General features: G+C 44.8%; 1 protein-coding gene across 8 annotated transcripts; it reads left to right on the top strand.

Moving 5' to 3' along the window:
• The first annotated feature begins 1,304 nt into the window (after positions 1-1,304).
• HYKK (hydroxylysine kinase) lies at positions 1,305-24,682 on the top strand. Of its 8 annotated transcripts, none has more exons than XM_074966077.1 (5): positions 1,305-1,374; positions 9,545-9,897; positions 12,330-12,472; positions 20,126-20,309; positions 22,892-23,389. In XM_074966077.1, the coding sequence occupies exons 2-5, from the start codon at positions 9,552-9,554 to the stop codon at positions 23,350-23,352; spliced, it is 1,134 nt and encodes a 377-aa protein (XP_074822178.1). In that variant the 5' UTR covers positions 1,305-1,374; positions 9,545-9,551; the 3' UTR covers positions 23,353-23,389. The 8 variants fall into 8 exon arrangements, with proteins under 8 accessions (XP_074822178.1, XP_074822179.1, XP_074822182.1 ...); XM_074966078.1 differs by lacking the exon at positions 1,305-1,374 and adding an exon at positions 8,083-8,218; XM_074966081.1 differs by lacking the exons at positions 1,305-1,374; positions 22,892-23,389 and adding exons at positions 8,084-8,405; positions 23,687-24,682.
• The last annotated feature ends 275 nt before the right edge of the window (positions 24,683-24,957 follow it).

The raw sequence follows: 24,957 nt of genomic DNA, 5'->3' as shown, positions 1-24,957 counted from the left end.
TTTCGTGAGCTACAGCTCACTTCATCCAATGAAATAAATTTGTTAGTCTCTGAGATATCCCATGTTTCAATTCATTTAAATGATTGGATGTTCTTTTGACCTCTGAATTATCAGAATACAGCATAGACAGGGACTGTTGATTACATTGTGGACCCTACTCATACATATGTAAATACACAAAAACACAAACATTATCTCCCCACATGTCTTTTGGGGGTTATTTATTTTGCAGGATGTTTAACCCTTTCTAGCCATGCATCACAATGTCACTGAGTAGAAAAGATACTGACTGACTGTGTGTGTTAGAGAACTACTGACACATGGGCCAGGACAACCTAGATCTTCCTTGGCTGCTTTGTATTGCAATAGTACCTAGAGAGGCTTCAGCTACATTGTGCTAGGAGCTGTAAAAACAGGTAAGTGTGAGTCCTTCTCCAAAGAACTCAAAATCCACCTAGACAATGCACAAGAAAGGATTATTATCTCCATTTTATAGGTGGAAACTGAGCCACAGCCTGATTGTTACCTGCCCCCAATCAAACAGAAAATCAGCAGTAGAGCCAGGAACTGAAGCTAGATCTCCTGAGTCCCACTCCACTGCCTTAACCATAAGATCATCCTGCCTCTACTTGGGAGCTCAGTTCAAGGCTGGCTTAGCATTTGAACAGGAACCAGGACTATCCACCTCCACTACTTTCAAGACGACTGCTTCCCTGTGGCCATAAACGGCCTTGGGAATGTTTGTTACAGGGCATTGCAATAGCACAGGCAGCTGTCCCCCGCCGACAGCACCCGCAATAATAGCAATACTTCTAAAGCCTTGCACCCGCACCTTTACAACCAACCAGCTCCATGGGCCCGTGGTGCCTGGTCTCTCCTTCCGCCCCCAGGCGCTCCCCCCAGCATGTCCCCGGGGTGATTTAAAATGGCCCCGGGGGCCCCACCCACCACCCACAGCGCAGCGGAGCTGAGCCGCTTGCTGCCTGCTCGCTCCACGTGGCTGCCGGTGTAGCGTAGTAAACTGTTCTCCATAGAAATGTGCTACTTACATCTGCTGAAGGCACTGCCCTTCACCGTGCCCTTATTATCCCTCAGATTCTGCGGACGGCTTTTGACAGAGGTTAAAACGTGGCAAAGGGGGTGTCATAAATATACAGGGAAGGGTAAACACCTTTAAAATCCCTCCTGGCCAGAGGAAAAACCCTTTCACCTGTAAAGGGTTAAGAAGCTAGGATAACCTCACTGGCACCTGGCCACAATGACCAATGAGGAGATAAGATACTTTCAAAAGCTGGGGGGAGGGAGAAACAAAGCCTCTCTCGTTTGTGTGATGCTTTTGCCGGGGACAGAACAGGAATGGAGTCTTAGAACTTAGTAAGTAATCTAGCTAGAGATGTGTTAGATTCTGATTCCTTTAAATGGCTGAGAAAATAAACTGTGCTGAATGGAATGTAGATTCCTATTTTTGTGTCTTTCTGTAACTTAAGGTTTTGCCTAGAGGGATTCTCTATGTTTTGAATCTAATTACCCTGTAAGGTATTTGCCATCCTGATTTTACAGAGGTGATTCTTTTTACTTTTTCTTCTATTAAAATTCTTCTTCTAAGAATCTGATTGCTTTTTCATTGCCCTTAAGATCCAAGGGTTTGGGTCTGTGTTCACCTATGCAAATTGGTGAGGATTTTTATCAAGCCTTCCCCAGGAAAGGGGGTGTAAGGGTTGGGAGGATTTGGGGGGGGGGGGGGGAGATGTTTCCAAACGGGCTCTTTCCCAATTATATACCTGTTAGACGTATGGTGGTGGCAGCGATAAAGTCCAAGGGCAAAAGGTAAAATAGTTTGTACCTTGGGGAAGTTTTTAACCTAAGCTGGTAAAAGTAAGCTTAGGATGTTTTCATGCAGGTCCCCACATCTGTACCCTAGAATTCAGAGTGGGGAAGGCACCTTCACAGAGGGGCGAATCTGAGCAGGAGGGTGGCCAGGGTCCGAGCAGGGGGTGGAAATTTACTAGTTGGGGGCCTCAAGCAGCTGGAGGCAGCATTAGGAGAGGGGCTAAAGGGCAAAATCAGGAATGAGGTGGAGTTAAGCCCAAGAGTGGGGCGCTGGCAGAGTGTGTCAGAGGGCAAAACCCAGCACAGACAGGGGCACAGGGAGTAGCAGTTACCCCAGTGGGACTGAGACACCAGTGCTTTGGAAAATAGTTTTTTTTTGGGGGGGGGGGGTTCGGGGAGATGCTTTTTTTATTTGAGCAAAGTGTCTTTTTTGTATGGTCACACGAACTGAGCATGCTCAGTAACATCTGCTGAATCCACTGCCCTTCACCCTGCCCTTATTAGCCGTAAAATTCTGCTGACTGCTATTTACAGGGGTTAAAAGGGGACAAAGGGGGCGAATCGGAGCAGGGGGGTGGCCAGGGTCTGAGCAGGGGGCGGAAATTGACTGGTCAGGGGGGGTCAAGCAGCTGGAGGCAGGATAAGGAGAGGGGCTAAAGGGCAAAATCAGCGCTGTGGGGGAGGAGCAGGAGTTAAGCTCGGTGCGAGGTGCTGACAGAGTGCAAAACCTGGCACAGGCAGGGGCACAGGGGGTAACAGGTACCCTCAGTGGGACTGAGACACCAGTGTTTGCCAAAAAGGTGGGGGGCAAAGGGGCTTTTTTTTTTATTTTCCCTCTCACAAAGAGCACCTCTCAGCATCGGCTTCCCAGGGCTGGGTTCTTAAAGTCACAGGCATCTCAATGCCTCCTCAATGCAGCTGCTCTTTGTCTTATCTAACCGACTGAGGCTATGTTTGGACTACAAAGTTCAAAGTGCTGCTGTGGGTGCCAGTGCTCCTGGTAATCCACCTCGACGAGGGGATTAGCTCTGAGCACTGGGAGCCGAGCCAGTCCACTCTAGCAAAGCACTCAAACTTGTTGCATTCCGGGGGAGGGGGGGGGGGATTTTTCACACCCCTGAGCCAGCAAGTTAAAGCGCTTTAATATGCCGCTATAAATAATCCCTGAGACTTAATTCAGTGAAACATTTTACATCTATCCCCTCAGAAACAAAGAATCCCTTATCACTGTATCTGATTGCATAGAGTCTCCTAGCAGTTTCCCAAGTTGTCTTATCTGCTGCTGGGATTCCCTGAATTTGTAAATTTAATTTTTTTTCTTCTCATTTTAGAGCTGACTGAATTTCTGGCCTAGTGTCAAAACTTAGTTTTGAGTCAATCCACCAGTGGGGATTGCATTTTTTACAACTGTTATTTTGCCTCTCAGTCTAGCCCTTAGTGTTTTTCCGCATGCCATTGCATACAACTTGATTCTCAAATATTCAATAAAGGCAGTATACTATCTCCCATAACATCTGTCTCCCTGGAAAAAATCTATTGTAATTTTTGCAGAAAATTAGAACTGCCATCGTGGGTCAGACCAATAGTCTGCCTAATCTAGTATCCTGTCTTGTGATAGTGGTCAATGCCAGGTGCTTCTAAGGGCATGATCAGACCAGGCAATGACTCAGTGAACCATCCCATTGTCCACTTCCAGCATCTGGCAGCCAAAGGTCAGTTTAGGGACATGCAGAGCATGGGCCTGCATTCCTGGTTATCTTGGCTAATAGGCAATGTACTTATCCTGAGGGCCTGATCTAATTTTGTTCAATCCATTCATAGTTTAGCCTTTCAAAATATAATGAACACATCTATAACCCCAAGATACCTTTACAACCACAAGGATTCTAAAATCATGAGTTATACACCCTCAAGTCAAGAAATTTTAATAAATTTTTTTATGTGCTTCTTTTTTCCTGAGCCTGTAGGGTGCAGTAAGGCTAGTTCCAATGCCTTGAGCTTAAACACCTGAATGAATCTTAGTCTACCCTCATATTGTTCCTGTTACCTCTCCCAAACATTTAATAAACCTAAGGCCATATCTACACTTTAAGTGCGTGTTAACTCAAGTTATGTCAGCATAGAGTCACTACGGTTACTATGCCTACCCCAAAAAGAAAAGGAGTACTTGTGGCACCTTAGAGACTAACCAATTTATTTGAGCATAAGCTTTCGTGAGCTACAGCTCACTTCATCAGATGCATACTGTGGAAAGTGTAGAAGATCTTTTTATATACACACAAAGCACGAAAAAATACCTCCTCCCACCCCACTCTCCTGCTGGTAATAGCTTATCTAAAGTGACCACTCTCCTTACAATGTGTATGGTAATCAAGGTGGGCCATTTCCAGCACAAATCCAGGGTTTAACAAGAACGTCTGGGGGGGGGTTAGGAAAAAACAAGGGGAAATAGGTTACCTTGCATAATGACTTAGCCACTCCCAGTCTCTATTCAAGCCTAAGTTAATTGTATCCAATTTGCAAATGAATTCCAATTCAACAGTTTCTCGCTGGAGTCTGGATTTGAAGTTTTTTTGTTGTAATATAGCAACTTGCAGGTCTGTAATCGCGTGACCAGAGAGAATGAAGTGTTCTCCGACTGGTTTATGAATGTTATAATTCTTGACATCTGATTTGTGTCCATTTATTCTTTTACGTAGAGACTGTCCAGTTTGACCAACGTACATGGCAGAGGGGCATTGCTGGCACATGTCTACCCCCCAACCCTCTAAACCCACCTTGCCTCAGTGGCTACTGCCAGTCATCATTTAGCCCCGGCTCACTGGGGCAGACTGCAGTCTGTCATGGCCACTCATCATTGGCAAGGGGTTAGGACCTGCTGCCTTTGCCTATTCCCAGGTTGCTCCTCTGCAGCCCCAGTACCTTTTCATAAGCCTTCATCAAGGCATGCAGCCTGGGGGGGGTTTACCAGGCTGGAGCTCCCCAGTTCCCCTCGCCCTTCCCCAGCACTGCTCCACTTCAGGTACCTTGCTTCCCCCTCCCACTCCAGGGCTAGAGTGAGACTTCTCCAGCTTCTGGCCCACAGCCCTCTGATCAGGGCCAGCTGGGCCCTAATTGAGCTGGCCACAGCTGTGGCTGCTTCCCTCAATTAGCCTACCTTGGCTGCTTTTAATCCCCTGCTTATCAGAGTGGGGAAGCTGCCCCACTACAGGCACAGACAAAACTTTTTTTGTATAGCGATGTGCCCCGTGAGGGTTAATGTGTATACATTAGGTATGTTAGCAACAAGAAGAAAGTCAAGGGAAGTGTGGGCCCCTTACTGCATGAGGGAGGCAACCTAGTGACAGAAGATGTGAAAAAAGCTAATGTACTCAATGCTTTTTTTGTCTCTGTCTTCATGAACAAGGTCAGCTCCCAGACTACTGCACTGGGCAGCACAGTATGGGGAGGAAGTTACCAGCCCTCTGTGGCGAAAGAAGTGGTTTCAGGACTATTTAGAAAAGCTGGACAAGCACAAGTCCATGGGGCTGGATGCGCTGCATCCGAGAGTGCTAAAGGAGTTGGCGGATGTGATTGCAGAGCCATTGGCCATTATCTTTGAAAACTCATGGCGATTGGGGGAGGTCCCGGATGACTGGAAAAAGGCTAATGTAGTGCCCATCTTTAAAAAAGGGAAAAAGGAGGATCCAGGGAACTAGAGGCCAGTCAGCCTCACCTCAGTCCCTGGAAAAATCATGGAGCGGATCCTCAAGGAATCAATTCTGAAGCAATTAGAGGAGAGGAAAGTGATCAGGAACAGTCAGCATGGATTCACCAAGGGCAAGTCATGCTTGACTAAACTAATTGCCTTCTATGATGAGATAACTGGCTCTGTGGATGAGGGGAAAGCAGCGGATGTGTTATTCCTTGACTTTAGCAAAGCTTTTGATACTGTCTCCCACAGTATTCTTGCCAGCAAGTTGAAGAAGTATGGACTGGATGAATGGACTATAAGGTGGATAGAAAGCTGGCTAGATCGTCCAGCTCAACGGGTAGTGATCCATGGCTCCATGTCTAGTTGGCAGCCGGTATCAAGCGGAGTGCCCCAAGGGTCGGTCCTGGGTCTGGTTTTGTTCAATATCTTCATTAATGATCTGGAGGATGGCGTGGATTGCACCCTCAGCAAGTTTGCAGCTGACACTAAACTGGGAGGAGTGGTAGATACGCTGAAGGGTTGGGATAGGATACAGAGGGCCCTAGACAAATTAGAGGATTGGGCCAAAAGAAATCTGATGAGGTTCAACAAGGATAAGTGAAGAATCTCATGCACTGCTACAGACTAGGGATCGAATAGCGAGGCAGCAATTCTGCAGAAAATGACCTAGGGGTTACAGTGGATGAGAAGCTGGATATGAGTCAACAGTGTGCCTTTGTTGCCAAGAAGGCCAATGGCATTTTGGGCTGTATAAGTAGGGGCATTGCCAGCAGATCGAGGGACGTGATCGTTCCCCTCTATTCGACATTGGTGTGGCCTCATCTGGAGCACTGTGTCTAGTCTGGGGCCCCACACTACAAGAGGATGTGGAAAAATTGGAAAGAGTCCAGCAGAGGGCAACAAAAATTATTAGGGGGCTGGAGAACATGACTTATGAGGAGAGGCTGAGGGAACTGTGATTGATTAGTCTGCAGAAGAGAAGAATGAGAGGGGATTTGAGAGCTGCATTCAACTACCTGAAAGGGGGTTCCAAAGAGGATGGCTCTAGACTGTTCTCTGTGGTAGCAGATGACAGAACAAGGAGTAAAGGTCTCAAATTGCAGTGGGGGAGGTTTAGGTTGGATATTAGGAAAAACTTTTTCACTAGGAGGGTGGTGAAGCACTGGAATGTGTTACCTAGGGAGGTGGTGGAATCTCCTTCCTTTGAGATTTTTAAGGTCAGGCTTGACAAAGCCCTGGCTGGGATGATTTAGTTGAGGATTGGTCCTGCTTTGAGCAGGGTGTTGGACTAGATGACCTCCTGAGGTCCCTTCCAACCCTGATATTCTATGATTCTATTATTAGATTCCAGGGCCTTGTACCATCCAGAAACATATGCAGCAGTGACAGGTTCTACTTTGCTAAAAAAAAGGCCATCTGATGTAGCTCATTGCTACAGATAGCAGTCTCACGTACCCACGGTGTGAGAAACTGCTATTTGTAGGTATTAGTTTCATCAGATTGCAGTGTTACAGGCAGCACATCCCTACAGATTGCAGTTTCTTACACATGAATGTGTGTGAAAATGCTGTCTGTAGGACTGGGCTACCTGCAGCAGTGACAGGTCCTACTTTGCTAAAAAAGGCCATCTGATGTAGCTAATTCAAGCAGTCTCACATGTGAAAACCAAACTGATAGCTTTCTTTAACAGTGTAACAAGCCTTGTGGTTGGGGGGGAAGTGGCTGACATGGTCTACCTTGCCTTTAGTAAGACTTTTGATACTGTCTCCCATGACCGTCTCATAAACAAACTATGGAAATGCAACCTAGATGGAGCTAAAATAAGATGAGTGCAAAGCTAGTTGGAAAACAGTTCCGACAGCAGTTATCAGTGATCACAGGCTGAAAGGGCTGAGTCAGGCTGGAAGGGCATAACCAGTAGGGTTCTCCAGGGATCAGTTCTGGATAAGTTTCTATTCAAAATCTTAAGTCAATGATTGAGATAATGGCGTACAGAGTACAATTATAAAGTTTGTGAATGATAACAAGCTGCACGCATACAAAATGGAAAATGACTTCCTAGGAAGGAGTACTGAGGAAAGGGATCTGCGGGTCATAGTGGACTACAAGCTGAATACCAGTACTGTGGAAAGGGATCTAGGAGTCCTAGTGGACCACAAGCTGAATATGAGCGAACAGTGTAAGGCTGCCGCAGAAAACCAGAACATCCCTCTGGGATGTCTGCTCTACTCTGCGCTGATTAGGCCTCAGCTGGAGTATTGTGTCCAGTTATGGGCGCCACATTTCAGGAAAGATGTGGACAAACCGGAGAGAGTCCAGAGAAGAGAAAAGAAATGTAAGGTCTAGAAAACATGACCTATGAGGGAGGTAGCATCTTTTTACAAAAGCTGTTTCTTACAATCAATGCGTATAAATAACTGCTACAGACAGCACATTTCTACGTGTCGCAATTTCACGTATACAACAGTGCAAGAAACTTGCCATGTAGGACGTGTCAGTAACCGCTACCCCTAGCACAGCCCTACGCGGAGCAGTTGGATACACGATACCTAACGCACCCAGCAGCCAATCAGACATTTCCTCACACTCCGCCAGCGGCGACGAGCCCGGGAGCTGACCGCTTCTGGTCTGGGAGGAGGACCTTGTCCGGCTCCAAGCTTCCGAGGCGCCCAGGGGGGCCGAGCGCTGTGTGCGGTATGGAACCGTTCCCCCGGGGAAATCGGAGCCAGTCCGCTTTGCGGCGGCGGTGCGGGGTGGATGCGCTGTGAGAGGACACGGGACGCTTTGCGCGCGTAATGGACCAGGGTCAGAAGAGACGCCACGTCCTGGCCAGCGTGTCTGATTCTTTCGGATCTGCTCCCACGCAGTTTGCTGCTAGGAGGTTGGGACCCTGCTGCAACCTAGGCTGGTTCTTGTTCGCCGTTGGGTTGTCTAATATCTCTGACGACGCGTTTGGGAAGCGTGGGGCACTCTGCTGTCGGAGGCTGTGCTCTGAGCTGCGACTGCCTAGCTGCTGTGAAAGCTGCATGCCCTCCTGCGGGGCGGCGGTCGCGGATTTCCCCCCAGGACAGCGCGGTGAAAGAACCACTTTGCAAGGCGGTGCAAGCAGAAGCCTGGGCGTTAGCCGGAGTAAGAACAAGGGGGTCTCGAGCCCGTGTAGGTCATAGGAGACAGGCCAGGGCTGTGGCACAGGTCAGGAATGGAGCTAAAACGGCGTTTGGTTCTGTCTATTACACGAGACCAAACTGGTTTACCCCAGGATTGGGCCACCAATAAGATTGTACATGGGGAGCATAGTCCGGTTGCTGTGGCTGGGCCCTTGAGACGCCCCCCACTCCCCTGTCCCTCCCCCTGTACCCAGGTGGGGCGGAGCTGCCCCATCCCACCCCAGATGGGGCTGCTGGCTTCAACAGAGTCCAAGGTTGCGGCAAGGCTCGGCTGAGGTTGTGAGGAGAACTGTTGGTTTAGCACTTTTCAACAGAAAAACTGACAACTGGCATCGGGGAAAAACGGAAAGGAACCTTTTGGGCAGAGGTGGGCAAACTACGGGGCGCGGGACCATCCTGCCCAGCCCCTACATTCCCGGCCCATCCCCCGCTGTCCCGCTTTCCCTGGGCTTTCCAATAAGCCAGTCCTGCCGCTCTGAGCGGCGTGGTGGGGTGATATTTTATATTTCGTGCTTATGAATTTTGTTAGCTAGCATCCACTAAATTGTTCATTTTTATGTTTTATTTCTCAACTAAAATTGTGTATGTGTGAGTATATATTTAAATTAGGCCTTATACTGGAAACTGCCTCAAAGGATGAAGTGGGTTTACAAACAAGAAGCTGGTGAAGAAAGAGAGAATGCACATGGAGAATCCTGAATAGTTAAATTTTCATTAAACAGGGAAGCTTTTTTCCCCCTTGCTAATAAATATATGAAGCCTTCTACCCAAGAGTCTGTTTTGTCACACTAACTTATGCCCATATTAAATGGCAGAATACAACTGAAATCTTCTCATCTCTGTTTTCTCCTAGATACACAATGTCTTCTGGAAACATCCATGGATCCCAGACATTAATTAAACCAGCATTCAGTGAAAAAGAAGCCACTGAATTAGTTGAAAGGGTATTTGGATTAAAAGTATCTGTGATCAGATCACTCCCCAGCTATACTGATCAGAATTTTCATGTGCACGTTTCAAGAAGTGAGGGAACAGCAGACTGTGCTGACAAGTATGTTCTCAAAATCACCAACTGTGAAGACAGCCAGAATCCTGAACTCATTGAAGTGCAGACCCAGATCATGATATTTTTGAATGTTGAAGGGTTTCCTTCAGCTACGCCCCATCTTACTAAAGACGGTAACATAATGTCTCTAGAATCATTAGGTGAGAGATTACAAAATCCTTCAAAAAATTACTCTCTGCTTTGTCATTCTCGTGTCAAAACATGCTACCACTGAGTAACCCAATTTGTCCCAGTGATTGCAATTGGGCCACATTCTGCTCTGTTACACTTGTATAAATCTGGAGTAATGTCACTGAAATCCACACCAGCATGAGTGACCTAGAGCAGTTGCAACAGTGCAGAATATCTGCAACAGTTGCCCTTGTTCAGGTGCTCAGCTTGCACATACAGCATTCTCTGAACTGTTGCAGTAGTAATGTAGTGTAGGTACCTGTCCTACGGGTCCAGACACTGCTTCCAATCCACTGCCCCATTTAATTTTCTATTTCTAAAATATAAGCACTTAAACTTTGTAGGTGAAATATCACCTCTGCTCTGGAGAGGAGAACCTTGACCAGAAAGCTCACTGCCAGCATATCAGGTGCACTGTAGAACTGTGCTAGGAAGACCAATTGCACCTATGCAAGTGAACTGCCAGTGCTTTCTGTCCTACACTGGCACTACCATGGTGCAGGGAGTCGCAGGGCAGGAGGCAACTTAGGTGAGTCTTGCTCAGAATAAGTGCAATTGCAAAAGCACTGCTAAAATGCTTGTGCACCACTACAAGCACTTTTGTGTGTAGGCATGTGAAGTGTATTAAAAGAGACGTTCAGGTAATTAGGTTAAAATTCTCTTTGGTAGCTCTAGCAGGGTGCGACAGGGTGCTGGACAACAGCAGTTGTACCAGCCCTCTGATCTCTGAATCACCAGTTAAATTGCCCTGGAGTAAACTTGAGGGACAAAGCTGTGTGTAATTGATAGTTTGGGTTGGGCTGAGGAAAGCCCAGAAGACATTAGCCCAGAAAGAAAAAAGGCATGGGAATGAAGTGCCCAGGCCAGGGGGAAGAGACAGACTGGCAGGCTTGAAAGAGCCAGAGCCAGGAGAGATCTCTCAGGGGAAAGATATCTTCTGTCACTTGGCTGAGTGAGCTAAGGATTGTATGCTTGTAAATACAGAGTTGCATGAGTTTGTAAAGATGGTGGGGAGAATGCAATAAATAGATGGCACAAGGTATTTGACCAGAAGAAGGTCTCTGAGCATAGGTGCTGGAATTAGGGGTTAAGGGGATGCTGCTGCACTCCCTGGCTTAAAGTAGTAACAACAACCCAAATACGTGCTTTTCATCTTCAGCACCCCCACAATAAAAATTGTTCCAGCATCACTGTCTCTGAGCAGTTTATGTCTAGAAAAAAGACAGGAATGGAATGATGCCTTGTCACACAGGGTCATGGCATGGTTCATCAGAGAACTGTGAATTCTCTAAAGGACTTTCTGCACATATTTATTCTAATTTTTCAGTTAACTTGTTTTGACCATGTCATGGCCATTTTTGTATTTGCTTTCTGCAAATGTTCTAATGTGTTTCTGGCAGGACTGTTTGTAGAAACAGCAAATTTTAGCAAATAACTGCAGTGAAGGAATCACCAACAAGGAATTTGGAATTCAGAATCATGAGTATTCATACCAGAAAATTAAGCCATGAGCCCCCAAGCCCACCCATGGCTTTACTGTTTAAGAGCATGTCTGCCCATTATTTTACGTTATACATTAGGGGAGGTGTGATGCTGTTGTGGTTAAAGCACACAACTAGGATTCTAAAGACTGGGGTTCTATTCCCAGCTTTGCCACAAACTTACTCGTCCATTAAGGGAACAGAAACATGCCATGTGAACTATGTGGTCAGTCAAAATAGCTTGAACTTCAAATAGCGAATGCATCAAACTGCTCACAAAGAGAAACAGAACAGAAAAAGACTTAGCCATAAAAATTATTCGGAAAATACATTCAAATTAATAGATGTGAGAAAACGCTGATCTGCTTGCAGGCAAATCACAAACAAAAAAAGGTAAACTTCATTAAATAAATCTTATTACAAATTATTTCCCCAGCTCCATGGTTTGGGGATGTAGTTTCAAACGCAGTTCAGACCCATCTAAAATGCAAGAACATGTATGGTGGGAGAATACTGTGTTGAACCTGGTTTCCTCAACACTGTAATTTCAATAGGGTAACCAGGGCCATTGAGACTCATCACTCTGATAAAGAAACCTATTATTTTAGGTTCTCTTTAGGCCCACTGCAATCAATGCAAAGACTGCCATTGGTGTTGGATCAGGCCCTTTGTGCACATGAAAGGGGAACCTTCCCAAGGTGTGTCACTCTCCTACGTAAAGGCAAGGAGTTACACTTACACTCCACATGTGCTGAGCGTTGGCCTTTCCTAATGTCATCTAGTAAATCTGTTCTTTGAATTGTCTCTTATGATCTGAGTTTGATTTCTTTTATGATGGGAGAAACCTCCTTATCCTTACACACAATGACCTTTAATGGAGTGTATTGAAATGATTCACAGTGTATCTCTTTGCCTATTAGGTACTGGCTCTGTGACAAAAAAGTACATGGTGAGACTGCTGACCTACCTCCCAGGCATGACCGTGGCAACAATCTCTACAAATCCTCACATTTTATACGAGATTGGGAAACTAGCTGCCAGATTGGATAAAACTCTCACAGAGGTAGGACTTTTTGTTCTCAGCATGCGAGTGGGAGTGATTCGTAGTATTTTATGCATTTCATAACACATATAACTAGTGGCATCTCACAGTAACATCAGAGACATTCACATAACTCCTGCAGTTTCAGAGCTACCTGCAAACACAGCCTGAACACTGTAGACATAGAGTGCTCAACACACGACAGTGCTCTTGTGTGTGGCTCTGTAGTACGTAACTATGCCCTAGCCATGGCTTCCCTTATTCTTTCGAGGTTTGAAAGGAGAACACAACCACTTTTGTTAAGTACTACAAATCTGTGGTCACTTAGGACTCCACGTTTGTCACTATGTTGCATATCGTGACCAACTGGAATGCCTCAGTGAGCCAGGGTTAGAACATGGATCCCTCCTGCTCGGACTGATCTGTCTCCTCTGCCAGCTGCTGGATTTGTGCTGGAAATGGCCCACCTTGATTATCATACACATTGTAAGGAGAGTGATCACTTTACAAAAGCTATTACCAGCAGGAGAGTGGGGTGGGGGGAGAGAAAACCTTTTGTAGTGATAAACACCCATTTTTTCATGATTTGTGTGTATAAAAACAAACATCTTCTTCTGTATTTTCCACAGTATGCATCCGATGAAGTGAGCTGTAGCTCACAAAAGCTTATGCTCAAATAAATTGGTTAGTCTCTAAGGTGCCACAAGTACTCCTTTTCTTTTTTCTCAAATAGCTTGTGGTTCCTATGGCTGCTCTGTTTTATGCCAGAACTGACGCAGTGCAGAGCAGCCCAGAGAACAGGGGAGTTGTATCTAGCTTCCCCCAGTCCTGTGTTGAATGGATCTCAAATGCAAGATTGAATGTCCTTGGCCTTCAGCCACGTTCCTCAGCGAACATAATAGTGGATGATGTTAGACAAGGTCCCCAAGCCCACCTGTGGCTTTATTGTTTAAGAGCATGTCTGCCCATTATTTTACCGTATACATTAGGGGAGGTGCGATGCTCTTGTGGTTAAAGCACACAACTGGGAGTCTAAAGATTGGGGTTCTATTCCCAGCTCTGCCACAGACTTACTGTGATCTTGGTCAAGTTACTTCACTTCCCTGTCCCTCTCAGTAAAATGGAGAGAATGCTTCTTTCATACCTGTTGCACACAAGACCTCTGAAGCTGAATATATAAATGTGTGTAAAGTTCTTTGAGATCCTTGAATGGAAGGCAATATAGAAATGCAGAAGACTTCATAACGATGCACACAAACAATACAAGTGAGATTCTCCCCTCCATTCTGGCCCCTTTACATACAGTTAAAGGGCCAGAGCACCATTAATGGGTCCTAAAAGCCTGAATTCTGGCTAGGGGATGATTCCCCTGGCAGAATCACTGCTGCAGGCAGTGCTAAGGCTGCTTGTGAGACCCCCTTGCAAGCCCTGGCATGTAGTATGGTCGGGGGGGGGTTGCTTCAGAATGCAGTAGTGTGGAGACTCTGGGCAATGCTTGCATCCTACAGGAAACGGCTGTCTGCCTTATTCCAGGGCCTCTACAACTCCTGGGGCAATCCAGGAACAGGACGGAGGATACAAAGGTGGCTCAAAGCTACCATAGACCGCTACTGCATGGGCTGCACATTTTAGGCTGTGCCTCAGAATCTTGTCCTATGTGTCTTTCTTACTTATAGAGACACAAGATGGGTGAGGTAATATTGTTTATTGGACCAGCTTCTGTTAGTAAGAGAGACTAGCTTTCGAGCCACACAGAGCTCTTCTTAGCCCTATTCACAGAAGTTGGTCCAATAAAAGCCATTACCTCACCCACTTTGACTCGCTAATATCTTAGGACTGACACGGCTGCAACTACACTTTCTTACTTATAGTTATTTGCTTTCTCCCTCTGGCTATGTTCTGTAACTTTGTTGACGGTTTAAAGGAAATGTGTGCATTCCTGGTTTTAGATATACTTTTATGACAGGGAGTCACTGTATTTTGAAGGTTTCAGAGTAACAGCCGTGTTAGTCTGTATTCGCAAAAAGAAAAGGAGGACTTGTGGCACCTTAGAGACTAACCAATTTATTTGAGCATAAGCTTTCGTGAGCTACAGCTCACTTCATCGGATGCATACTGTGGAAGCACATTTCACTGTGTATTCAGAGTGAGGAGTATTTTTCTCTTTGAATTTTCAAAGTGCTGAACAGAACAAAAGTGATGGTGTCTGCTCTTTAATATGATTCCAGCAGCTCAGCTATTTTCAATTTTGATATATCCTAAATTAGCAGTGGAGAGGGGATTAGGTAGAAGTGATTCATGTCTAATGTGTGACACAGCGGCTCAGGGAGCAGTTATTTTGCGACACCGCATGAAAAATTCACTTCACCTCCAAATAAACTTCCCTTTTCTTCTCCACCCCCTTAACCTCCTCTCCTTCACTTAAACTAAAAATTGTTCCTTCTCTTCTTTCCTCCCAGTGGCGAGATGTTCAGGCAAAATCACTTATGGCCAGCTAATGAGAACATCCTTACTTTGCTCCTGTTCGTCAATTTAATTTGGCTTTCAGCTGAAAAATACCTATGGGAATTCTCAAATATGACCGTTATTGTTAAATGATTCCCCCTGGCAGTGAGCCCAGACTGGTGGGTCAGATTATGAGTGTGAATGTGAAGGTGTGTCTGCACTGCAATCAGGAGGTGTGATAGCTGCACATGTAGGCAGACCCAAGTGTGTCTCCACCCTGCGATTTCACTGCCTTTTTTAGCAAGCTAGGTGAATCAAAGCTAGCTTGCAGAGGCAGTGCTGCCCCATTGGGGTCCCTAAGCAGGAATATTTTGGGGGACCCCCACAGATAACAGATAGTAAAAAGCAAATAGGGGGCCCTCCTTGAGCTGCTCGGGGCTCTAAGCAATTGCTTAGTCTGCTTATGCCTAGCGCCGGCTCTGCTAGCTTAGGTATGTCTACATGAACTGCAGTCAGACCTCCCGATTGTGACATAGATGTACCCTAACTGACCACATGCCAGCATGATGGAGTCTATACATTTCTTCAGCAACACACCTTCCTACTTATGACTTTGTCCAATTCCCCTTAACTACACCAAAGAATCATTAACCATAACTACAGCTGGCAATAAGAACAAAAGAGAATCCCCCTTATTCTTTAAAATGCCTTTTAAATTGAGTGTGTCCGCTGATGATTAGTGCACTGTTCTATGGAGTTCCTTGCAGCTTTGGAGGCCAAAAAGCTTTCAGACCCAGTGTGCCCCCCTGGTTGTCCTGGGCCTTTTTCAGATGGGGCAGATAAAAACTCTGATATAAATGCCTCTGGACTTTGAGAGTTTGGATCTGAGTCCAAACTTTGCAGCTCATGAGCCAGCCATCCTTAGGGATTTTAGCAGCTAGTGGCTGGGACTATGTACACTTGCAGCCTGAAAATTACTTTCACTTATTATTACAACTATATCAGGAGCTGCCCAGTGCATGAGAGATGATTTGAGAGATGGTTTCTGAAGACATCGGAACAGAGGCATGTTCTTTTTGTGAGTAAATAAAGCTAACAAACAGGACAATATTGTTAGAGAGGAAGGATGGTGCAGTGAATAGGACACCAGGAGACCCAAGTTCAGTTCCTCGCTCTGGCACAGACTTCCTGTGTGACTTTGAGCAAGCCACTTTTATTCTCTCTCTGCCCCTGTTCCCCATCCGTAAGATGAGGATAATAGTACTTCCTTACCTCACAAAGGTTTTGTAAGGATTAAATATATTAAAGATGGTGAGGTTCTCAGATACTCATAACAGGAGCCATAAAAGTACCTAAGAGAGGTAGATTTAGATGCATTATATATATATATATATATATATATATATATATATATATATATATATATATAGAGAGAGAGAGAGAGACACACACACACACACCTCCCCTCCCCCCCCCCCCCCCCCAAGGAAAACTGGACAGAATCAACCTACTGTGTCTGTCTGCAGCTCCTTCCTCTATTAGTGTTAACCTCCCACTGATTGTCTTCAGAGTCCAGCTACGGGGTCTTTAGCCATGCCCATAATTAGCATAACCCTTCCTGTAGGAAGAGCTTCTTCTATTAATAGACTGTCCTCCATAATAGAATTGCTGCTTGACCTTAACTTCTGTGTGGCTCATCTGCAAAATGGAGATACTATTGCCTACTAATGGGTGTTGAGGCTGATTTCATTAATATTTGTACTGTGCTTTGAGATCCTCACAGGGAAGGTGCTAAAGAAGGGCAAGGTAGTATTACTATTATTTATTTATTATGTGAAGTAGACATCCCAGAGGCTCAGCTGGCTAAATTTTTTGAAAATTCATTTTGACCTGACTCTTTTTATAGTAACCATTTGAACCATGACCAGTTAACACTGGTACAGACTGGTACACTTGTAACAGAACAGTGGTGCTTAATATGGAGACATTTATGACAATTCCTTCAATGTGCTGCTTCCAATTAAATACATTTTAAACAGCATGGAATGCAAAGTAAGGTCTACCTTTCATCTTTGATTAAGCAAAGTAACAAAGTCCAATAAATGAGCTAGTAATCGAGTTTGTTACATAAAAGACCTTTGCACTGTGTAGTACTTTTCATTAACCTCTGTTTCTCATTTTCTGTGCTACAGACTTCAGATAATTGTACTCCTCTCAATTGTGCTAGTGTTACTGCCCATGTTTTTAAATGTTAAGAGCATTTATCAGCGTGGGAAAGATAATTTTGTGTTACCAGAGTCCATGGTGTTAAAATGCAATATGGTTGAAACAATTTAAATAGACAAGCTGCTCTCAGAATATGAATGTTACATTATCTGAAGAGAGAGAGAAGTAGAGGATTAATTTTAATGGAGAATGGGGAAAAAAATCCATATGCCCCATATAACTTCAGTTATTCCTTTTAAATAAAGGAAACTTGTATAACTTTCTTCTTGTCACTCAAGAGACTCACAAAATCTAAGATTACTTTAGCTGACAGATGATAGAGAAAAATAATTCCCTTTTTTCCCCCAGTTAGTTTCCTTGTACATTTGATAGCACTTTGTGTATAGTAAGTTTCGCTGTTTCCCCATTAGATTCTCTGTTTGCCTGTGTGGCTCTTACAGAGCCACAGGGGAGAGAAAAATATTTAAAATAGCAACATGTTATTGTTAAACCATAAACATTAGCAGGTGATACTCATAGGAAGGTATAGGAACCTGAGTAACATGTAACTTGTATTTTAAAACTGATTAGGTTTCACATTGATGGTGTCCCTCTCTCCTGAGCAGAGGACACTGCCTGTTATAGAAGGTTAAAATTGCAATGTTTGATCACCTAGTGGCATTGTTCTTACTAGTGCAGTGCATTTTACTGCAGAGTAGTATGTATGTACTATAGTAGTATGTAATCAAGTTTTAGTTGAGGCAATATCCTGTTCATTATCATATCCGATTTTCATCCATACTTCTGTTTTCAGCTGTCCCAAACCAAATCAACTATACCAAACCAACCTGGGGCTAGATTTGCCACTGCAGCATGCTTTTGCACGGCACCACTGGCAGAATCTGCCCCTAAAGCCAGTTTAGCCAAGCCACCCCACAAAGATCATGCCAATGTAAGAGAGTGGCAAAAATTAAGAAAGGCACTTTGTAGCGAGGTGACGCTTCACCAATTTGGTGCCTCCTGCTGGTCATCTTGGAAATTAGCTCTTTCCAGCCCAGAGCACCCTCTGCAGGCCTATGTCTCACCTGCTGCTGGCCCCCATATCCCTCCTGGACCCCAGTGCCCCTTTACCTCAGGGTTCTGCCCCAGCAGTACCCCCCACACTCTGGGTCTCCCCTCCCAGGGGAACCCCCAACCCTCTAAACCCACCTTGCCTCAGTGGCTACTGCCAGTCATCATCTAGCCCCCACTCATTGGGGCAGACTGCAGTGTAATGGCCACTCATCATTGGCAAGGGGGTAGGACGTGCTGCCTCTGCCTATTCCCAGGCTGCCCCTCTGCAACCCCAGTACCTTTCTGGGCCTTTACCAAGGCCTGCAGCCTGGGGGTTTACCAAGCTGGAGCTGGAGCTCCCGCTCCCTCTGCAGCAGTTAGCCCTTCCCACTCCAGGGCTAGAGTGAGACTTCTCCAGCTTCTGGCCCACAGCCCTCTTATAAGGGCGTGCTGGGCCCTGATTAAGCTGGCCACAGCTGTGGCTGCTACTCCAATCAGCCTAGCTTGGCTGTTTTAACTCTTTTTCCCCAGCTGCAGCCCCTTCAGGGCCGGAGCGGGGTGACAATCCCGCTACACACTGGTATGCCACTCCTCCTCTATACTGCTTTCAGAAATTCCCTGCACATGTGCAAGAGAGAGAATGGCTTCATGACCTAAAGATTAAGTTTGACAATACCTAGATTCCCTGGATACACAGGGTCAAATCAGAGTACCGTTGACTTGGTTGTTCATTTTTTCCAAGTAAATAAATGAGATGCAGTTAGTTTACTGCATGCAGACCTTATGGGTGAGTGTCTGCCTGTGTTGAATGGACATTAAAAGTCCCATGACACTTTTTATAAGGCTAGAACTTTGCTCCATTATTATTGGCCAAAACTTCCTATCCCTTGCACTGTTGTGCAGTATGCTGAGAGCCAGCTGGTTGGCAGTCTCTATCCCAGAAGTGGCTGCATTTAAATGGTCAGATTGTATCCACTTTTGGCAAGTACCTTCAGGTTCTGTCTCTTTTACACTTTGGCAGCAGTTGTATGTATAGCTTGTTGTGCCCAAGAAGTGTTATTGGATGTATGCAATTTGAGAGGCACTGTGGAATTCTTACGGATTAAAGTTTCTACATGTATGGAAGATATTATCATCACCAGCACTTCTATAATATTTTAAAGAATGATGAATTGCTTAAATTAATCTTTCTTACTAAAAGATGTGGGTGGATATCAATGTACTGAAACCAACCATCTTCCAGGACACCGTTGGTATTGTTTCCCTGAGCTGCTAGTCAAATTTTGAGGTGCTGGGGATGTTCCTGGTGAAAGTAGAAATTGATGGAGTCGGGTATTTTCTTTGATGCAATCTTGTATATTTACAAGGAATGTATCAAGTCCTGCTTCTCCAAATGCAGGAGGAACCAAAAGCAAAAGGAGCAGTTTCTTAGCTTACTGCCCAAGCCTCTTTAGCCAAAAGCCTTCTCTCTAGCTTTTTTTTTTTTTTTTTTTTGACACTGTGCTCAGATGCTACTGCTCGGCTTTTTTGCTTTTTGCCTCTGTCCCTCTCTCTGTTCTTGTCTGTCCTCAGTTTCTGTGTTCTCTGCTTCTCTCTCTAATGCGTGCGCACACACACACACACACAGAGTCACAATGGGTGCGGAACTTCTCACCTACATAGTGCTAGTTTCTGGAGAGATTATATTAGACCTTGTTTTTAGGTGTGGCCCTTAAGTGTTTCTTACAACTGTCTTAAGGGAAGGATTTTCACACATCAGCTTGAATGAGGTTTTAATTTCAGACAATCACAAGGTTTCACATGGTATGAAATGACTGTCAAAGCAAAGCCCCCTCTCCATGGACTTGATCCAAAGCCCATTAAAGTCAATGCATTCCAACTGACTTCACTGAGCATTGGATCAGACCACTTCTTCATTGTAGCAGAGCTGTTGTATACAGTCTTTTTTTTCTTTCTTGTGTTTTTCTTAAGAAATTCCATCATCCATCAATAAAAAGTCTGCATCGAGGGAAGTTCATTTGGAACTTGGCAAATGTTCCTCTTCTAGAGCAGTATATTCATGCCTTGGGCCAGAACAGTTATCGTGAAGTTGTGGAGCAACTTATTCAGCAGTTCAAAGATAAAATAGTACCCAAGCTAAGGAATTTTCGAGCCTGTGAGTATTTTTAATACAATTATACTGTAATGTGATCTAATAAATTTTTTAAAGGGAATGTGAGTGCTTGTAAGAGGTGGCAAATTCAAGGCACTGTAGGCAGAAATTATTTACTTTATCCACAGGACATGTACAAATTTCCCCACAATGCACCATGAGCATGCCTCAGAAACAGGACTGGGAGGGAATCATCTCAAAGAATGAAAGGGGAGTTCAGTCTCAGGGCTTGTCTACACGGGCACTTTACAGTGCTACAACTTTCTCACTCAGGGGTGTGGAAAAAAAACCCCTGAGCACTGCAAGTTGCAGCACTATAACGTGCCAGTTTAGACAACGCTGGTAGCTACACCCTTCGTGGAGGTAATTTTTTTTTTTTAAGAGCACTGGGAGAGCTCTCTCCCAGTGCTGTGCCATGACTACACAAGCCACGTTAAATCATAGAATATCAGGGTTGGAAGGGACCTCAGGAGGTCATCTAGTCCAATCCCCTGCTCAAAGCAGGACCAATCCCCAACTAAATCAACCCAGCCAGGGCTTTGTCAAGCCTGACCTTAAAAATCTCAAAGGAAAGCGATTCCACCATCTCCCTAGGTAACACATTCCAGTGCTTCACTACCCTCCTAGTGAAAAAGTTTTTCCTAATATCCAACCTAAACCTCCCCCAATGCAACTGGAGACCATTACTTCTTGTTCTGTCATCTGCTACCACAAAGAACAGTCTAGATCCATCCTCTTTGGAACCCCCTTTCAGGTAGTTGAAAGCAGCTATCAAATCTCCCCATATTCTTCTCTTCTGCAGACTAAACAATCACAGTTCCCTCAGCCTCTCCTCATAAGTCATGTGTTCCAGTCCCCTAATCATTTTTGTTGCCCTCCGCTGGACGCTTTCCAATTTTATTCACATCCTTCTTGTAGTGTGGGGCCCAAAACTGAACACAGTACTCCAGATGAGGCCTCACCAGTATCCAGTAGAGGGGAACGATCACGTCCCTTGATCTGCTGACAATGCCCCTAAATATACAGCCCAAAATGCCGTTAGCCTTTTTGGCAACAAGGGCACACTGTTGACTCATATCCAGCTTCTTGTCCACTGTAACCCCAGGTCCTTTTCTGCAGAACTGCTGCCTAGCCATTCGGTCCCTAGTCTGTAGCGGTGCATGGGATTCTTCTGTCCTAAGTGCAGGACTCTGCACTTGTCCTTGTTGAACCTCATCAGATTTCTTTTGGCCCAATCCTCTAATTTCTCTAGGGCCCTCTGTATCCCATCCCTACCCTCCAGCATATTTACCTCTCCTCCCAGTTTAGTGTCAGCTGCAAACTTGCTGAGGGTGCAATCCACGCCATCCTCCAGATCATTAATGAAGATATTGAACAAAACCGGCCCAAGGACCGACCCTTGGGGCACTCTGCTTGATACCGGCTGTCAACTAGACATGGAGCCATTGATCACTACCTGTTGAGCCGGACGATCTAGCCAGCTTTCTATCCACCTTATAGTCCATTCATCCAGTCCATACTTCTTCAACTTGCTGGCAAGAATACTATGGGAGACCGTATCAAAAGCTTTGCTAAAGTCAAGGAATAACTCATCCACTGCTTTCCCCTCATCCACAGAGCCAGTTATCTCATCATAGAAGGCAATTAGATTAGTCAGGCATGACTTGCCCTTGGTGAATCCATGCTAACTGTTCCTGATCACTTTCCTCTCCTTCAAGTACTTCAGAATTGATTCCTTGAGGATCCGCTCCATGATTTTTCCAGGGACTGAGGTGAGGCTGACTGGCCTCTAGTTCCCTGGATCCTCCTTTTTCCCTTTTTTAAAGATGGGCACTACATTAGCCTTTTTCCAGTCATCCGGGACCTCCCCCAATCGCCATGAGTTTTCAAAGATAATGGCCAATGGCTCTGCAATCACATCCGCCAACTCCTTTAGCACTCTCGGATGCAGCGCATCCAGCCCCATGGACTTGTGCTCGTTCAGCTTTTCTAAATAGTCCTGCACCACTTCTTTAACATTGCCAGTGTTAAAGACCAAAGATGGCAGCACTTTAACATTGCCAGTGTAGACGAGCCCTCACTCTGCTGAGACTGCCACCTACTGTGTAGGTTTTCATTATGTAGACACCAAATGGTAGAAATAAGGAAGAGAATACTAACTCGTTTAATATAGGCCACCAGACAGCTATCAGATAGCAATGTCTTTGAAGCTCTCTGTGCAATCCCTTGCATTTGGAATGCACTTACCATATTGTGGGTATTACAACAAGCTAAATAATAAATCATCCCAATCCCATTGCCAGTTGCCATCTAGTCAGCTATTATATAGGATTAATGAAGCTAAGGTTCTTATGAGGAAGCAGTGAGACCTGGCAAGGCATGATGGCTTATAGGAATATTATCATGCCTTAGTTCTGAGATAGATCAGTGTATGTGTCCGTTTACACTCTGAGTATTCACATATGATGAGGAAATCAAGTGCATATTTTCAGTGTGGTTTTCTGAAGAGAATGAAAAAAGCCAGAGGAAAGTTTCTTCTGTTTATTATTTATTCATAATACTGTTTCCATTTTTTCTGCATTTAGGTATCAATCATGGGGACCTTAATGATCATAATATCTTATTAGATTCCAACACTGCTTCACCAGAGAATCCACAATATAGAGTGTCCGGTATTTTGGACTTTAGTGACATGAGCTATGGTTATTATGTATTTGAATTAGCAATAACTATCATGTACATGATGATTGAGAGCAAGGATCCTCTCAGTGTGGGAGGGCATATTCTTGCAGGGTTTGAAAGCATTGTACCATTGACAACAGAGGAGAGAGACGCCCTGTTTCTCTTGGTGAGTGGTAGATTTTCTCAGTCACTTGTAATAGCCTCATACACTTCCCTCTTGTATCCTGAGAACAAAGAATACCTAATGATCACAGCAAGAACTGGATGGAAGCACTTATTAAGAATGTTTGACATGGGCCAAGAAGCTGTAGAGAAGATTTGGTTTGAGACTGCAAAAGCATATATGAACAATGAACCCATGTAGCTTTCATACCTTTATTACAGACACAAATGTTCATATACTTACAAGTAAAGATGCACCTAACAATTTATGTAATTGTACAATTTGTATTCACTACATTTTTTTAAAGTAATTTTAATATAAAATAATGCATTGAGAATGTTTTCATAGATGCATCAATGGCTCTTAGGACAATGATTTTTAAAAAAAAAAACTACAAGTTGTCTGCTCATGTTCAGTTACCAGGGTGGTGGATGCACACTGAATACTTACACACCCGAATAGCCAGTCATGTATATGCCTAAAGACAGTCACTTGGTTTGCTAAATGTGCATTGAAATTGTACATTTTTTCACAGGTAATTGTCCATGTACTGTTTAGAAAATTGGGCTCAACATTGTTACCTGGCAGTTCTGTGTTCTTGGGGAACCAGGGCGCAGTACCCAGCCTGTCTGACTCACAAAAGACCTTTCCTCCGTTGCCCCCCATCTGCTTGAACCAAAACCAATCAGAAGAAAGACTTACAAAAAGCAATGAAAAAGCAGTGGGGGACACACCTAAGCCCCTGGGATAAGGGTGACAGGATTAAGGAAACTCCCCTCGCCTCATTTACATTGAAGATAGGACAAGGAGGCATCTCCATTAGCATACAGAATGGAGAACAGAGATTCCAAGGCAAGAACCACAGGGACCTCTGGGACCAGAAAAGCAGAGAAACACTGCATGACAGGGGATCTCTGCTCCAGATGTTAATGAACCCACGCCTGCACACACTCGGCTCAGTAGTTATCAGACTAATTCTAGTAATAAATCCTTTACTGGTATCCAAAATAGTGAAGCTCCCTAACTGCATTGTGAGCTTCCCTCCAAGGACCATTACCCATAGCCAGGAATGATCAGCTCCCGTTGTATAGCCTTAACAAAACAACTTTGGTATACTCCCTTGAGACATCAGTTTACACATAAATCTAGAGTTCTCCCTTGAACCATTGTTGTTTCTCTACAAAAACCCACCCATGGCCAAGTAAGCGTTCTGATGCCTGGATCCAAAATCTGAATCAGTTCCGTTGGGACTTCATCTTCTCCTGACTGATCGTGCTGGGGCCTCTGCCTATCTCCAGTACTCCAGACCCTCAACTACCACCACCTTCTGGGACCCCTGATCGATTCAAGCTTCACGGAGTGCTGAGAACCCATCTCTCTCTCTCTCTTTCTCTCTCTCAGTCTAGGTATAGCCTTCTGACCCTGACTTGTGTGATTAGTTATCATTTTCTAAACCTGACTTTTATAATCAAATTTAAGTTAGATTTAATATTATAACTCTTTTTGTTTGTTTGGCTCCCCTATGGTTATTACCTGGCAATAAATAACTTTCATGATTAAGCTGGTTGCTTCTCTCTCTCTCCCCCTATTGGGTGTTTTTTGGTTTCCTCATTCATTCTGCAGCAACACCCCTCGTACCTAAGCTAAAAGATCACTGCAGTGCCCAAAAATCCTGTGGGGTTTGCTCATCAAATGGGTTACTACCAGAACAAGTGTAACGTGAAAGTGGGGATAGGGATGTGCTGAACCTGGGACATATGAGGGTGGCAGCTTGGAAGTGCTGCTTGATCCAGTCTGCTGAATCCA

Source organism: Natator depressus, chromosome 10 (genome assembly GCF_965152275.1).
Source record: "Natator depressus isolate rNatDep1 chromosome 10, rNatDep2.hap1, whole genome shotgun sequence".
Classification (NCBI taxonomy): domain Eukaryota; kingdom Metazoa; phylum Chordata; order Testudines; family Cheloniidae; genus Natator; species Natator depressus.
Note: the sequence above shows the minus strand (reverse complement) of the source record. Positions and strands in the feature narration are given on the sequence as shown.

Excerpts from the sequence above, each read along its gene's own strand:
- HYKK (XM_074966073.1), top strand. The coding sequence starts at position 8,320 with ATGGACCAGGGTCAGAAGAGACGCCACGTCCTGGCCAGCGTGTCTGAT. Across the intron at positions 8,406-9,544 it reads ACGCAGTTTGCTGCTAGGAG|ATACACAATGTCTTCTGGAA; the intron begins GTTGGGACCCTG and ends GTTTTCTCCTAG. Across the intron at positions 20,310-22,891 it reads GCTAAGGAATTTTCGAGCCT|GTATCAATCATGGGGACCTT; the intron begins GTGAGTATTTTT and ends TTCTGCATTTAG.